At 37.4% G+C, this 16,470-nt stretch overlaps 3 protein-coding genes across 3 annotated transcripts; 1 reads left to right on the forward strand and 2 right to left on the reverse strand.

Moving 5' to 3' along the window:
- The first annotated feature begins 5,993 nt into the window (after positions 1-5,993).
- Non2 (upstream activation factor subunit spp27 homolog Non2) lies at positions 5,994-8,283 on the forward strand. Its single transcript, XM_068286282.1, has 2 exons — positions 5,994-6,115; positions 6,205-8,283. Exon 2 carries the CDS (start codon positions 6,296-6,298, stop codon positions 7,034-7,036), a length of 741 nt encoding a protein of 246 aa, XP_068142383.1. The 5' UTR covers positions 5,994-6,115; positions 6,205-6,295; the 3' UTR covers positions 7,037-8,283.
- A 280-nt stretch (positions 8,284-8,563) lies between these two features.
- Positions 8,564-14,608, reverse strand: AhcyL1 (Adenosylhomocysteinase like 1). Its single transcript, XM_068286002.1, has 3 exons — positions 13,704-14,608; positions 11,338-11,787; positions 8,564-11,061 (listed from the first exon to the last, which is right to left on the reverse strand). The coding sequence occupies exons 1-3, from the start codon at positions 14,223-14,225 to the stop codon at positions 10,468-10,470; spliced, it is 1,566 nt and encodes a 521-aa protein (XP_068142103.1). The 5' UTR covers positions 14,226-14,608; the 3' UTR covers positions 8,564-10,467.
- A 329-nt stretch (positions 14,609-14,937) lies between these two features.
- LOC137573949 (uncharacterized) lies at positions 14,938-16,465 on the reverse strand. Its single transcript, XM_068286048.1, has 3 exons — positions 15,937-16,465; positions 15,679-15,878; positions 14,938-15,620 (listed from the first exon to the last, which is right to left on the reverse strand). The coding sequence occupies exons 1-3, from the start codon at positions 16,414-16,416 to the stop codon at positions 15,182-15,184; spliced, it is 1,119 nt and encodes a 372-aa protein (XP_068142149.1). The 5' UTR covers positions 16,417-16,465; the 3' UTR covers positions 14,938-15,181.
- Positions 16,466-16,470: the final 5 nt, after the last annotated feature.

The raw sequence follows: 16,470 nt of genomic DNA on the forward strand, positions 1-16,470 counted from the left end.
GTCAAATTATAAGCATATAAAAAACTAACTAACTAACCAGACAAATTATTTAATGCATTTTTTAATAATTCTCTAGATAATTTCAAAAGCTAAGAACATATAATCCGTTAATATATATGCCCTCACGATACTATTATCTAAGCAGAACAGATTGGAATTTGGCTAAAATATCATTAAACAAACACTTACATATATACTTAATTTATATATATGTACTTATGTATATGTGTATGTGGATTTGCAATATCAAAAGGAAAAACAGTTATAACAAACGCCGCTCCACTTCATCTCTTGCCCACCCACTCTTAACTAAAACTAAACACGAATCGGCTTCAAGATTTATAATGGTATTTATAATTTGGCAAGAGACCAAAAAAAAAAAAAAAAAAAAAAAAAACAAATCTTAACTGCAAAAATCCTTTGGCTCGACCTTGAAAATAGAAAAAAAAAAAAAAAAGAAAAAAGTTTGCGCTTCTTTTTTTTTTTTTTTTTTTTGTTTTTTAGCAAAACTTTTAGCCAAAAACCGAACAAACTGAACTGAAAATGAAAATAAATAAATAGATCTCAACATAATTTTTTGCCAATAAACAAATTCACAAATTGGCCAATTTCAGATATAAAATATAATTTATGATTTGTACGAACAACAACAACAACAGCAACAAAACAAAAAAGAATATTTCTAAACATAAACCAAATAGAATTCAAATTGTACTTTAGATATGATCATAGCACGGAACCACGAACCACCTGCCTAATGACTAATCGCAAAGAGAATTTATCGCCCCCGCCGATCCTCGCCGTATCTTACCTCTCCTTCTTGCTTTTCGCTCTCTCTTTCTCTCTCTCTCTCTCTCTCTCTCTCTACCACATTTCTCTTTCTCCTGTCGATCTGTCATTGCGGGATGGGGGAAAATTAATAGTAAATTGCACAAAATATTTATATTTAGATCAGCAAAAAAAAAAAAAAAAACTAATTAGTTTAAATTTAGCTTAAACCGAAATTATATAGATTTTGTCTTTTAAATAAATATACACATAATTGATAGAAAATCAAGCGTACTAAAAATACCAAACTTGACTCAGACGACGACAAATGTTTTCAAAAATTTTTAGAAATTATTCGCTCTCTGTGTGTTCTTTTCAAATTTATGGCCAAATTGGGCGCAAGTGTCGGACGACAAATGTCTAGATAGATACATATGTAGATATATATTCGGTATCAGGTGGGCGGTGGGTTGTGGGTTCGGTTGGTAAATGTGGGCGTGGGTTTGGTTTTATGACGCAAATCCAAATAATGCATTTTCTCTTTGCATATACCCTTGGATATAACGATTCAAAAGGTATACTAAGGCATGTAACAAGTCCCTTAGATCTACATCGAAGAATGGGAGTCAGTTAGGCAAAAATATCTCCAACCTCTTCAGATTCCTGTGGCTTCTACACAAAAAGGATACATACAGAGTTCACTGTGAAAGCTTCACTTAGATTTAATTTCTAAACACTTGTGAAAGTGTTTCAGGTCATAGCTTTGCACTTACAGCAGTGACCACACTATTAAGACCAGTTAAGTTTGTGAGAAAACGAAAATCAATTTGATGGAAGCTTTTTGAGATGTTTATCATCAGAATTTGTTACATGGTATTTGTTAGGTCGATGTGTCGACATTATGCAAGGAAATGATTGCTTTCGCTTTTTGTTTTTGGTTTGTGCATTTAGAAAATTGTCATAAACAAAACCCACATATTTCATAGGAATACAAAAAAAAAAAACAAAAAACAAATAAAGATGGCCAAAAATTTACATTTTCCATGCTCGGGCAACAAGTGCAATGTCAGGGACAACCAAACTGAACGAACGAAACGTAACGAAACGAAACGTTGAAAAAAAGGGAATTTATGGCATGAAAATTTATAGTGCACATGGTGAAAACATAAAAAAATATGTGTGCATTTTCACAATTTTTAATTGTTTTTTGGTTCTTTTTTTTTGTTGTGCGAATTTTGTGTGTGCTTATGTGTATTTGATGCTGTCAAGCACCTCGCTCAGGGTCATTGGTTAGAATAGTTTTTAGCCTTATGACTTATGATTGTCTTTTTGTGTTTGTGTATGTGTGTGTGGATGGAATGACTTTTATGGCCCACTGTATGGACGCATGTTTGTGTGTGTGTGTACACTCACTTTTTGGCAATGTCTTAATGCATAGAGAAATTTAGCATTTGCTTATTTATTATTTTTATTCCCATTTTTTCGTTCCTTCTTTTTGGTCGCTTTTCTGCATATCTCGTATATAAATTATAAAGCGGGTAGCATAAAAAACAACACAAGGGAAGTTGTCGGGGGAGGGATACAGGGGTGGTGGCATCAGCGGTAGCAGCGGCAGCCATAACGTCAGATTTTTGGGCCGCGTGGGCGGTGAAAAAACTTTGCTGAAGGAACGGGGAGCCGTTTGGTGGGAAGAGGGAAAATTGAAAAACATTTTTCACCGTGCGAAAGTTTGACGTCGTTTACAGTGACGAAATGGCCGACGGTTCGACGAGCGTTTTAGTTTAGTTTAGTTGTTGTTCCAAAAAAAAAGGCAATAAACAAAAAGGAGGAGCCTACTAAAAGCCAGCAGGGGGATATTTGCAGATCAGCCAAATAGAAGAGAAATTGCGCTGCTTGTGGGGGGCGTGTTGGCCAGCAACCGAAGGAAATTCAAAAACGATTTAGAATTGCGCGTTAGTCAATTTGATTTAAAACCATTATAATACAAAAGAACCACCAACTAGCAGATCCAAGATAATATAAAGTACTTACGTATGTACATATGTATGTATAACTTATCACCCATTTTCAGATATACAAAGTATTCGATCTCTTACGATCCAAATACATGTAAATGAGCCTAGTCTACTTAGTATAATTATTTATACTAATGATCAGTCGAGAGTAATAGCTTTCTAACCTCTAACTGCTATAATTTAAAACGGGATAAAAGGACAAGGGTAAAAGGACCTTCTAAAGGGCTTGGCGACTTTCCCGAATCGGGGTAGAACATGTAAGTTTTCCTATTTAACAACATTTATTATAACTTAAAATAGATTTTCATTCAAATGTTATGGAAATATTTATAAATTTCAATTAAACTTCATGAAATTTATAAATATTTCCATAACATTTGAATGAAAATCTATTTTAAGTTATAATTAATGTTTGTTTTTTTTTTTGCTGCTTTTCTAAGCATAAAGATAATTTTCCCTTGGGATGAGTTTTCGTTTCGTTGTATATGTATGTATCGGAAAAAAAAAAAAAATTTCTGCTGATTTCATAATCTGCCACATAATTTATTTGATTACTTAAATGAGCAATGTTCTTTCTAGTATAAAAGTGGCTGCTTTCTCGAGATCGAGAGAAATAAGCCAGAAACTATGCCAAGAACATCTAATTGGTCTAACACACACACACGCAGACATACACGGAGAAGAGGAATATTAAAATGCTCCAATACAGATGCATAGTGACTGCCATAAGTATGTGGTCGAAACTGTGGGTGGAAGCAGAGCAGCAGCAACCACATTAGACTCTTGGCAACTGATGACAAAACCATAAACTTTTCATCTAAACTGTCCCTGGGCTGTGGCCGTTTGCAGCAACAGCAGCACGACAACGCTCCAACGAAACGTACAACCCACAACAATCGGCAAACAAACAAACAACTAAAAAATAAAGAATATGAAATAAATGATGCCACACACAAACTGCCTGACAGGCTGTTGGAATGGTCAACATCGTACAGCCGCTGCAATAAATATTCAGAAATCAGCTTTAAAAAAATCTATTGCAAAACAACAACTAATAAGACGAATCTGTTTGATCTGACTAATAGGAAATACATATATAGTATATTGGTGATACATTTCTTCATACAATAAACAATTATCTACATAGTAATGCGATTTAAAAGGTTTGACATATGTAACTTTGCTTATCTTAGACGAAGTTTTAGGTTTTACTTTGTTTAGTTTGAATATGAACCGTATGTATTTCTTAATTTATGTAAAATTTTCGAAGGTCTGAAAATCGACGTTTATATTTTAAAGTGTTATTCAGTTTAGAAGATTAACTCTAATTATATTTAAAGATGTAACCAATATTCTTTTTAAAAAAGGGGAACCGTTTTAACTACTTAGAAAGGTTTTTAGGTTTTAGGTTTTTGTGATAAAACTATAAAAAAAAAAAAATCATTATTGCTTTTAAATAACCAAAATGCAGAGTTCGCCCAATCGATTCACATTCAGAATTCACAATTTCAGATTGTGACGATATACCGATATGTAAACGATTCACAATATGACGCAACAAGTTGACAGAGAAAATGATTGATGAACTTTGAACTTTATAGATTTTTACATAAATTATTGTTAGTTTATGTGAGGACTTTTAAATATCCCAAAGAAGGTACTAACCAGAAAGTTTTCATTGCTTATAATCCTTCCTAACATGAAGTCCTGCTTGCTGCACCTGTTGCACATAACCTATATACCCCATGGATGAGTGCAGGGTATAGAAACTATCAAATAAAATGTCCATAGGGTAACCGATTGGAGGATTAGAATACCTAGTGAGGGGATGCGAGTGCAGTGTGTCAGGTGTGGGGTTAGCAAGAAACGTGTTAGAAAGGGCAAGGAGAGAAAGAGAGAAATGTGGCAAACAAGTGGCACAAAATAAACGGGGCATCGTCATCTAGTGAAATGTTGAATTAATTAATTGTATTTAATTTACGGCCTCAGCAATTTCACCTATCTCCCCATCCTCTTACTTTAAAGTTTAAACCGCTCCCAATCCCTCCCATTCTGCCTCTCTCTCTCTGTCTTTCTCTCTCTGTGAGAGCTGCAAAAAAAAGGGCGTTGCAACAACAAATGCCGGCAAAACAAAGACCAGCAAGAAGAAGAAGTTGTTTAGGCCAGTTTTGAAATATATATTTTTGGCAAACTATTTGTTGAAAATACAAGACATGCAGCTGCCTCACTCAACTAGACGCCAATGCGAGGCGTCTCCAACTTGCACCCAACAACAAAACAATAAATTTAGAAATAAAGCTCACACACACACACACTGGCGCACACATATGCACATAAAGCAAGCACACGCAGAAACACATCACACTAGAGCACTTATATAGTATATACATAAATACAATATATGTACATATATGTAAAGTCACTTACCAGGGCTTACTGTTGACGTAGTTGTTGTTTTTTTTATTACAACTTATATATTGTTTTTCTTAAATGTTGTTTTTGTTACTGGCGAAGGCGTTGTTGTTGTTGATGATGTTGGTGTTGGTGTTGTTATTGTGGCTGCAGCTGCTCCAATTGTAGAAGTTTACTTGGCACGTGGTTGCGCATTGGCGGCGCAGATTGTTTATTGCACATTTGAGCACTTAATTAACTTGGTTTCACTACAAATAAGTTAATAAATGTTATTAAACTTTTTAATGCGAATTAACAAAATACCCAAAAACAAAACAACAACACGGACAGGCGATATCGATAATTATGTGTTACAATATCGATAGTTTCACAATACTCGATTACGATAGGCATACGCGCGATAAATGTACTCAAAACTTAATAAATCGATACTCACAGATAAACTTACTAGTTCGATGTTGGCGTTATTTCCTGCAAAGTCCTTGCACGGTGGGCAAAAACTGTAGAAAATGTAAAATAATTAATGCTTTGCAGAGCTAACTTTTGATCTTCAGCCGATTTAAAAAAAAACAATAATAAAAATATGTTAGAAAGTTTGAAGATACTTTTTAACCTTTGGATCATTCACTATCGTCTGCTATAAATAATTATACATCAGAAATTGCTTTAAACCTTGCACCACCAGTAACAACAGGTTGAAAGTTCGCTGTTACATCAACAGATTTGAATATTGTTTGCTAGAGCTGGGAGTGTAGCGATGTAGCAGTCGATATATCGCAATGTACCACTACCATCGATATTATCGATGTTGCCATCGATGGACTTCCCAGCTCTATGGCAGACGCCAAGGTATAAAGAAAAAAAAACGCCGAAAACTCAAGTATTGTGCAAATCTCTCAACAAAATTCCTAACCACCAGGGTAAGTTGGCTTGGTCCCCAGCAGAGAATTGCCCAAATTTTAACTAATCTAATCGTGTGTCCATTATGGTTTTTAATATCGCTTTGCAGTGCTGAACCAGAAACGTGTCTGAGCCCGAGTTGTGTTCCATCTTTGTAACGAAAAGAAAAGAAAAAAAAAACTCAAGAAAATCCTACAAAAATGTCCGACATTTCGAGCGATGAATTACGCCGTGAGATTCAAGCCGTCTTAAAGAATGCCGACTTAGCTACCATTTCGGCCAAGCGGGTGCGCGAGCAGGTGGAGGGCAAGCTGAACTGCTCGCTGTTGAGCCGCAAGAAGGAATTCGACAGGATCGTAATGGAGGTTATCAATGAACAACAGGACGAGGAGGATGATGAGGACGACGAGAAGGATCCTGATGCTGATCCCGATGATGAGAGCGAGCCCAGCGAGGAGGAAGATCCCAGTAGCAGCGAAGAGGACACCAAGAAGAAGAAGCCGGCACAAAAGAAAAGACCGCAACCGACCAAGCACAAGGCGCCGGCCAAGAAGAAGCGCAAGACCCTTAGCGCCGACGATTCGGGAACTGAAAGTGATGCCGGTTCCGATTCCGATTATGAGGTGGCCAAAAAGCCACCAGCTAAAAAGAAGGCTGCCAAATCTGGTGGCGGAGGCGGCTCTGGTAGCGGTCGCAAAAGCACTGGTTTCACACGCGCCTACAATCTGTCGCCGGAACTATCGGCTCTCATGGGTGCTGACTCCTTGCCACGCCATGAAGTAGTCAAGAAAGTGTGGGCCATCATTAAGGAGCGTGATTTGTATGATCCTAAGAATAAGCAGTTTGCCATATGTGACGATGAACTAATGAAGATCATGAACATTCGACGCTTCCGTACCTTTGGCATGTTGAAGCACTTGAAGCCTCATTTCCTTGACTAAATGCCCAGAACGAGAGAGACAAGCCAGACATACACATACACACAACACAGACACCCACACACACACACTACTATCACGTATATTACCAGAGGTGTGCATGAAATAAATCCACTCGGAATCTCTTTCTGATCAACTAACTAAAACATGTATTTTCCGTGTCCGCTCAATTGATTTAAATTCATGCATACCTCTATTACCACCAATATATAGACACACTCTCTCCAGCATCGCTTAATCCATAGCTTAGTTTCCCTTTTATTCCCCCGATTCCTTTAATTTTTCAATTTTCGGCTTCATTTTAATATTCAATGCACTTGCACAACCTATTTTTCGATTATTATCCATGAACCATTCCATCCATGGTCAAAGCCAACTTCGTTATCCGTTTAAATAAAACTCAAGATTCAAATTATACCAAATTTGGATTCTAAGAATGCCAGCTTCCGCTTCTGTGAGTCGAGAAAGTACTGCAAGAACTCCTGCAATATTAAAAAAACCTTGTTCTTGCTTACCCACTCAATTTTGATTCAACCCAGTTAGAAGGAACTGCAAGAGCATACAAAACTTCGGCTAAACCCGAATTTAGCCTCCAGGATATTTAAGGATTTAGTTATGCGATGTGTAGACAACGACAACTTCGACTATCAATATATGTGGACTTGGACGATGACATTTGACGGAACGCGCGGGGTAGTTACTGCAGTATCGGCCCCCTCCCGCCTCCTATAAAGTGTTTAGAATTAAACCCCAAATAGGATGGTATGATCTACATAAAACCATTTTATATACATAGATTATGGCATTTTAAGTAACGTACATACTTATATACAAAATACCACAAACAAAAAAAAAAAACAACAAAATTTAAATGAAAATTTTTAAGAATTTTTCAGCATATAGAAACTTGTGTAATTTACCTTTTTATATAGAATGTCAACGAGAAAAATAAAAACAAAAAAAAAAACACCATACAGATTTAAGGCATAATATCAAATAAACATTAAACATTTAATAGACAGACAGATAAACAGAGACACAAAGAGATAGAGAGAGACGGAGGTTAACAAATTGTGTGTATTTCTGATTCTAATTATTTTACGAAAATCAAACAAACAAACACAAAAAAAAAAAAAAACACGGGGAAAATTGGGTAAATAAGTCGATTATTGTCTCCCATGATCATTAATTTTAGGGTAAGCCAATCCCTAGATTAATAATAAATCGAAAAATTGATTCTGATAACTATATACATATATTAAATGGCTTTTATTCTGAATCGTAGACAAAAATGATTTCTTTAAGGACAACTACAAATCTGTTTGAACGATTAAAATAAAAAATTAATGTTTTTCATTTGCAATATTAATATATTTTGAATTCAATTCAAAACTCAAATATAGCAGATAGTCTTTGATCTAGAAAATCTACTCTGCCGATTATAAAGGTACTCCTCCAGGATGCAGAGGAAGTGCGTATAACATAAACAAGGATAAAAGCATAAAAAAAGTATTGGAACCAACCAAGCAATTATTTGCCAAAGTTTAATTTATTTTGATCGAAATTACATTCTTTTATTTTTAACCAAAACCCTCGGTGACAATCTGGAGGATCTGTAATATAATTATAGACACATTACTCAATAATTGCTCAAAAAATTTCCTTTTAATTTTATTGTTTTTTTCTTTTCAATTCTCACAAATTGTTGTTCTTACAATTCGTTTTTGTATGACAAACAGTTCAAATTCATTTAAATTTCGTTTGTAGTTTCTTTTCTTCTCATATGTGTGTATGTTGTTTTTTTTTTTTTTTTTTTTTTTTTCCTTTTCTTTTTATACATAAAGTTTTCTAATATATGTATGTATATGCGGTGTATATATATATATATACTATATATAATTTATCTGATTTTCGCCTGCTTTTTGTTTGTTGTTGTATATAAGTATCTCAATATAATTGAATTAATGGAATTTGTTTGCACTGCATTTCAATTTTTTTTTCTCTGGTTTTTGTTTTTTTTTTTAGTTTTTTTTTGCTTTTGTGATTTTTACTTTCACCACTTTTTTCTTTTTTTTGTTTTTGTCATATATTTTGACGATCAAAATACAAAAACAAATTGAAAGGAACTAAACAAAAAAAAAAAGTACGTGCCATAAAATAATTAACAAAAGTAAATGTAAGTACATAAGAAATACACAAAAATAAGATGTAGAAGATGAAATAATAAATTCAATTTAACGGCAATAAAACGTTTCAAATGATTTAAATTCAGATTTCCAATAAACAAACTAAGACAGAGAAAGACAAATAGAGAGGGAGAGAGAGAGAGAGAGAGAGAGAGAGAGAGACAGTGACAGTATGTGCGGGTGGGTGTCTGAAAGAGTGATGGGGAAACCGTAAGTTGATATTGCGAAAGTTATTAATCATTAAATACTGTGGCAACTAAAGCAAATGCTAAATTACAAAGTCATAATCACTTAAATAACAAACTCGTCAAGCCTGGGATTGTTGATACCAATCAATTTGTGTATACTGATGTATGCAAGTCCTGACATAGATTGATATATCGAACTGCCATTACAAGTACATGGATAAACACAGTTTATTCTTTCACTATATGTATTTAATCATGAGTATATTTAAAATTTACAATTACTTTGTTCTGCATGCTGTTGATGGAAATCGACTAGAACTGAAACGCTTTCGTTTTTGGCAAATGTTTTCTAAGAATCGGCCGTAACCGTTTTGTCAATTTGAACAAATGAGAATAAAGAGAACGTGTCGAATGAAGAATTCTGAAACTGAAACTTTTAGCTTAGAAAACTATTAGCTTTTGACATTTACACGGAGGGGCATTGGCAAATTTGAAATCCTGACATGACAACAAGTTCGATACATCAATATATTCTGCGTACGTGCATACAACAACATATTTTAATTGGTATTTAGTATCAACAATCCTTTTGTTGTTCTTGTAAATAAATGCTAGCAACTAAAAGGCGCACGTTAGTAAGCGAATGTAATTGATTTTGGTTTGTGTGTATGTGTGGTTGTATGTGTTGGTGTTTGTTTGTGGTTGTTAAGTGTGTGTGTGGTTTTTGTGAGCAGTTTTTTAAATCTACTCGCTAACTAAGCAATACAATTTATATAGTAACTTTTGTGTGTGTTTTTGTTGCTGCTGATGGTTCTCCTTCATCATCATAGTCTACCGCAAGTTTTTTGTTTTTGTTTTTTTTTTTTTTTTTTTGTCAACAATTTGTGTAGAGCCTTCGTGCTCTCAATTTAAATAGTGTGTGTGTGTTTGTTTGTTTGTTTTTGTTTTTTCCTTTTTGCAAAGACAATACTTTCGTTGGCGTTGTTTTCTTTGAATAATTGTTGTTGCTGTTGCTGTTTCTTTTGTTATTGTCCTCCTACACCACAAAATTGGATTCACCTTAATAGCGATAATAGTTGGGCTTGAAAGGACCGGCTTTGTTGAGGCCCATATATTTGGCCTGCTCGTCACTCAGTTCGGTGAGATGAGCATCAAATGTGGGCAGATGCAGGCTGGCCACATATTCATCCATTTTCTTGGGCAACAAATACACATCGGACTTGTATCTGCCGGGTGGGGCATTGAATAGCTCAATCAATGCCAGAGCCTGAGTGGCCGATGTTATTGACACGGCAAACGATGGAATGCTCGAGCAGCTCAAGTTCACCAATCGCCCTTCGGCCAATAGAATAATGTATTTACCCTCCGGCCAAATGATATGATCCACTTGCGAGCGAACCTTTTCCCAGGTTAGATCCGGTGTACGCAGGCCATTCACATCGATCTCTGTGTTCGAATGGCCCATATTGCAGATGATGCAGCCGCTCTTCATTTTATCCATATGCTCGCGCACCACAACGTTCTTATTGCCGGTGGCAGTGACCACAATGTCCACATTGCGTATCACCTCATTCAGTTTGACCACACGGAAGCCATCCATGCTGGCCTGCAATGCGCAAATCGGATCGATTTCGGTAATATAAACAATGCAGCCCTGCAAATACGAATACAAATCAGCCATGGCCAGAAAGTAGAAGCAGTTACAGTAGAGAACGTTTTGCTAGGTTTAATTTGCCAACTAGACACTAGTTGTTACTCTGTTGCTAAGTATCTATCCAGCTGTGTGGCTGGATAGTGCTTAAAATTAACATTTTCGGTGGGCATACAGCCAGAAAGAAAGGATTTCCACTGCAGTACTATGTACTTGATTTATTGTTGCTGCAAAGCAGCCAAAGTTCACTGAGAGGTGGGAGTGCCTTTTTTTTCTTACCTGTCCTTTGAGAGCCTGAGCGCAACCCTTGCCAACATCACCATAGCCACAGACGACAACCTGTTTGCCGCCGAACATGACATCCGTTGAACGCTTCAAGCTATCCAATATGGACTCCTTGCAGCTATAGAGGTTGTCGAATTTCGTCTTGGTCACCGAGTCGTTGACATTCATCGCCGGCACTGTTAATTTGCCGGCCTTGGATAGCTGATACAGACGATGCACTCCCGTGACACTCTCCTCCACAATGCCCTTGACGAGCTTGAACATGGTTGGATATTTCTTTAACATCAAATGGGTGGCATCGCCGCCATCATCCAAGATCATATTCGGTTGCCAGTTCTCGGCATTGACACAACGATCGATGCACCACCAGAAGTCCTCCTCAGTTTCGGCGCGCCAGGCGAAGATTGGTATCCCAGATTCAGCCAAAGCGGCGGCCACCTCATTCTACATAGAAATAAATAGTTTAAATCTTGCAGTTTACTTTCATTTCAGGCGATTTGTATTGGGTATTAAATGATATCAGAGAGCTCTTATGGACTAAACGATACTTGGCCACTCGGACTGATAAGCTTGAATTCAAGTCATGCCTTTTTGGGCGTGGTGAATCAACGTGTGTCAATATCGTGTCGTGTCGTAGGCAATAAAATTCGTCGAGAAAATAAAATGTATATGACATTATACATATAATGGAACAACAACAACAACAATAATTATAATTATACCCAACCGCAAAGACTGTGTGTGTGTGAGGTGCAACTAATTAGACGACATATAAAATTTGCCTAGCTGATTCGGAGTTAGACTCACATGCTAATTGCATTCGATGTGGGCAGAGTGAGAAGAGTTGTCGGGAGACAACTCCGAGTCTAAGTTGTCTAATCGAATATTCATTTGCATGTATCTGCGCGGCAGAAGGCCCGACATCGTGCTGTGAATAATTATTAAAGAACTATACAAATATTCAATCTATTTTTATGTAAAGAAAATAAAACGTTTCCCCTACATTCGTGACAGTCGTCGTCAGCCCTTTTCTCTATCCTTGACTTGAGATATTTGCAAAAAAACATCGGGGTCACCACTTCTCATTCTTCCTGGCTCTCTCAATCGAGACTATAATCAAACCCATTATACTATAACGTACATACTTTTATGATAAGGTAAAATGATTAATTTCGGTTATCTACCATTTTGTGTTTATTTACGTAGTTGCATGTCTATACAATCTTGACCACACCCCCCACCCAGCCCCGGCGTTAGTGATCCCAATTAAAACGCAAAACTAAAAGCGATAATTCCCTTCCTTTGCCAATGTTTAAACCTAACACAATCTATATCTTTACATCTACCATTTGCAAATGCGAATAATTGGGCTAAAATTTGCTTTTGCCACTACCAACTTACACACACACACACCCACAGATTGCTACATGATATATGTACATACATATTTAGAAATGTCTAAATATGTTAAAGATATCTTAAACAAATAGCAATATCTATAAATTTTAATCAAGAATGTTTTGTTTCTGATAGGTAAAGCTATACAATGTGCCATGTATATGTATGTACTTGGACGGAGACTGGGTGCTGTGGCGAGGGGGCAGGTTGGTTGGTCTCTTTTTGATGAACGTATGGAAATTTAAGACCCTTTTTTTTGGGTATATGAAATCAGCAAGTGATTAGTCTTGTTGTTGTTGTTTCTAGGCAATACATCATGTGAGTAATATTTTTAAATTACTTGTGGCAGCTGGCAAGCCACAGTTGTTACATATTAATTAGAATAAGGTCTCCAAGCCACTTGAGTAATAAAGGGCCTTTGACTAAATGGAAATTATTGCTTAGAGGTGAGAACACATAACGATCAGCACAAGAATAAATGAAATGTGATTGACTTAAAGAGTTTGGCGTCTGAAACCCATTTAAATAAGCTTTCAATTAGTTTAACTTTTGAGAAATTATTGTAGATAAGGGTTGGAGCAAAGAGAGTTTTTTATTTAAACTCTTGCTTGGTGGTCTTAATGAAAGTATTTATATTTCTTAAGAAATTTGTTTTACTGATCATTGGATAACAGAAGCAAACTGGGTGGAGGACGGGGGTTGGAGCTGGTGTGGTGAGAGCTACTCTCTTTCTTTTCTTTTCTTTCAATTTGCGACCTAATTCAGGGCATATCAATTATCAGACGTCGCGTCATCGATTGCCAAACACTTGAGCCACATAGAAACACTTAATTGATTAACATGGCTTGATTGATGATTTGTTTGTGTGGCTGACGGGGAGTTTATGTCACTAGCGTGACAACAATTGAGCTACTGGAGATCAAGTGACTTCCAGCTCAACTTGCTTGTTGGTGGCTACTCACTTGGGTTGAGTAAATGTTGCAGGCGGCCCAGCGCACACTGGCTCCGAGCTCCACCAGGGTTTCTATGAGCACCGCTGTCTGGGCATTGATGTGTGTACATCCAACGATTTTGGCATCCTTCAGTGGTTTATCCTCTGCAGCACGTTTACGTAGAGCCATAATGCCGGGCATTTCCTGTTCGGCGATCTCGATCTCGCGACGTCCGAAAGCATGCTGCGCCGTTATATTGCGCACACAGAAATCGGAGCTACCCTTGGTGTTCTTCTGGACCTTTTCGCGGGGCGGAACATCGTCGCCATCGTCGCTGCTGCCTGTGTAGGAGGCCGAACTGAAAGAATCCGTAGAAGATGCGCTCAATGAACGGCTCCGATAGCGACTGGTCTTTTTCAAGGCCGAGGATTGCTTGGTGGCGGGCGGTGGGACAACAGCGCTCGAATCCTGCGGCTGGGTGGCTGCCTGTTGTTGCTTATCGCCGCCACCGAAGCCAGGATCCACTACAACCGTATCAGCCAGATTGTTCATTCTTGCTGACGCTATAGCTGTTTGTGTTATGTAAACCAAACCAGACCAGATATTCGCAGGATGATGAGCGCTGTTGCCGGTGGATGATATGGCGAATGCAGAATTGTAGATCACTCGCGGGGCGGGAGAATGGAAGGAATCGATCGGGGCTGGTGTTTGTCCCTTTCTATGCACCTGGCACCTTGAAGCGTTCCCAGCTGTTCAGTTGGTCCTGTTCAATTGTCCTGCTGAGCCGGCAGAGTCGCGTAATATTTTTGACCGGATGCTCTGGTTATTTTTTTATATTTCTTTCTTTTTTTTGTCTCCTTTGTTTCACCTCGAAGCGACAACAAGCTACGACAAGAACAACACCAACAACAACAAAAACGGAAAAACAACAAATTTTGTATGCACTGAAAAAAATAATAAATTTGTTTTAAAAATGTTAGCTAACATTTGACTCACGCCGAGTCTGTAAACTTAGAGGTTTGCAGTGAGTTAACAGGCTCTAAGTGAGTTCGCAAGCTCGCAATGAGTTTACATTAGATATCTCTGTTAGCCAGCTGTGGGATAAACCTACCCCCTATTAATATAAGAAACCATTATTTATGGATAACGGCGCCAACTAAAGTTTAAAAATTACAATAATAATTTAGACCAACTTAAAAAAAAACTAACGATATTTAAAACAAAAGATATCCTAAAATGGATATATAATGATGAGAGATGTATGTAGCTTTCAAAAACAATTTAGTTATAGTTCAAAAAATAATTCAAACGAAATTTACTTATTTACAAACAAAGGAATGGTAACTTAAGTCATTCTTAGCAATTATATTCGAATTGGAATATTCATATAGTTAATAGTTAGATATACATACGTATGTATATAGTTAACATTTTGTGATCCAATTAAAGGCACTTAGTAGTAGTAGTTTTAAGATATTCGAATTGGTTTGAAGATACTAAAAAGAGATTTACATAGACTGATCCAAATATCCGCACAATTCGCTATCATCTGGATTGGTGATAAGGCGCGCCTCCGTTACCAATGATTCCTTATAAGAATCTCGTACTTCCACAACTCGCGACAAATTGTCAATGGCCAAAGGTCCCAATTTGGCAAACTTTTGTATGAATTGTGAAACCACTTTTTTATCTACCACAGACATGGTGAGGGAATGTCTCCAAGAAAGCACAGCCAATGGACGTTCCTCGCTCAAATGGATTGATGGCGTTATGAGATGCCGGAAGAGGCAATTGCGCACGATTTTTTGGAGCTCCTCGACCTGACCGCGAAACGCACAGGGATGGTAAAGCATAACTATCGCGCCCTCCGCCAAATTGCGCAAATAACGCTGGGGTGGCAGATATGAGTATGTCCCATAGACAGCTGGACGGGGACGAAACGCGCCACTACAAGGATGGGGTTATATTAATGTTGATTTGTCGGATTACATTTAAACTTATTTACGTGGTTGCCGGTTGATGGGAATATTCTATGGACTCGTTTAGGCACTTGGTCGGTGGCATATAAGCCGAGGGCAGAAAATGTTCAGTTAAGATGGCTTCTCTCGACATATTCGGATAGAAGGAACGGCGATTGCTGCTTATGCACAGATAGTTATAGTTTTCCCGCACTTCATTGGGATCATAGTCGACTGAAAGATTATTCTACAAACAAAAATGATTCATTATTTATAGGTTTTCCCCCTAAAAGAGATAAGCGTACCTTGCCATCATCGCAAACGAAGTTAGACGGCTTTTCGCCATGAGTAAACCATTTACCTGCCCTATTCTCGGACTTCTGTTCATTCTTTGGCAGTTGATTGGACATCGTCACAACGTGCGGTTCATTGGGGCCAAAGGGAAACCATTTGCCTGTCCAGTCATCCTTAACTTTAAAAGCTGGTTTTATTGTCGTCTTTGTTGCCGTGGCAATTGACACTTGAGGAATGTGTGGTTCACCGGGAGCATAGGGAAACCATTTACCGGGCCAGCTATCGTTGGGTGTCGTCGGCGGAGTCGCTGCCGTACTAATTAGCACTTTGGAAAGGTGCGGTTCACCGGGTGCTTGAGGAAACCATTTTCCCTGCCAATCATCCAGCTGATGACCAGATTCTAGAAGATTTGCCTCAGCCTTCTTTATTGTTTTCGCCTCATACGTGGCAAAACAGAGCCATACAAAAATAAAACTATGCAGAAAAAACATAATCAAACAAAACAAAGAGAAAAATAATAGTAAACTAGCAACAGCTGTTTCGTT

This window comes from Drosophila tropicalis, unplaced genomic scaffold (genome assembly GCF_018151085.1).
Source record: "Drosophila tropicalis isolate 14030-0801.00 unplaced genomic scaffold, ASM1815108v1 contig_443, whole genome shotgun sequence".
Taxonomy (NCBI): domain Eukaryota; kingdom Metazoa; phylum Arthropoda; class Insecta; order Diptera; family Drosophilidae; genus Drosophila; species Drosophila tropicalis.

Coding starts and splice junctions, on each gene's coding strand:
- Non2 (XM_068286282.1), top strand. CDS start 6,296: ATGTCCGACATTTCGAGCGATGAATTACGCCGTGAGATTCAAGCCGTC.
- AhcyL1 (XM_068286002.1), bottom strand. CDS start 14,225: ATGAACAATCTGGCTGATACGGTTGTAGTGGATCCTGGCTTCGGTGGC. Junction 11,788..13,703: donor GCAACATTTACTCAACCCAA/GTGAGTAGCCAC, acceptor ATTTCTATGTAG/AATGAGGTGGCCGCCGCTTT. Junction 11,062..11,337: donor CTCAGGCTCTCAAAGGACAG/GTAAGAAAAAAA, acceptor TCGTATTTGCAG/GGCTGCATTGTTTATATTAC.
- LOC137573949 (XM_068286048.1), bottom strand. CDS start 16,416: ATGTTTTTTCTGCATAGTTTTATTTTTGTATGGCTCTGTTTTGCCACG. Junction 15,879..15,936: donor TCGTTTGCGATGATGGCAAG/GTACGCTTATCT, acceptor TTTTGTTTGTAG/AATAATCTTTCAGTCGACTA. Junction 15,621..15,678: donor TCCCATCAACCGGCAACCAC/GTAAATAAGTTT, acceptor CCATCCTTGTAG/TGGCGCGTTTCGTCCCCGTC.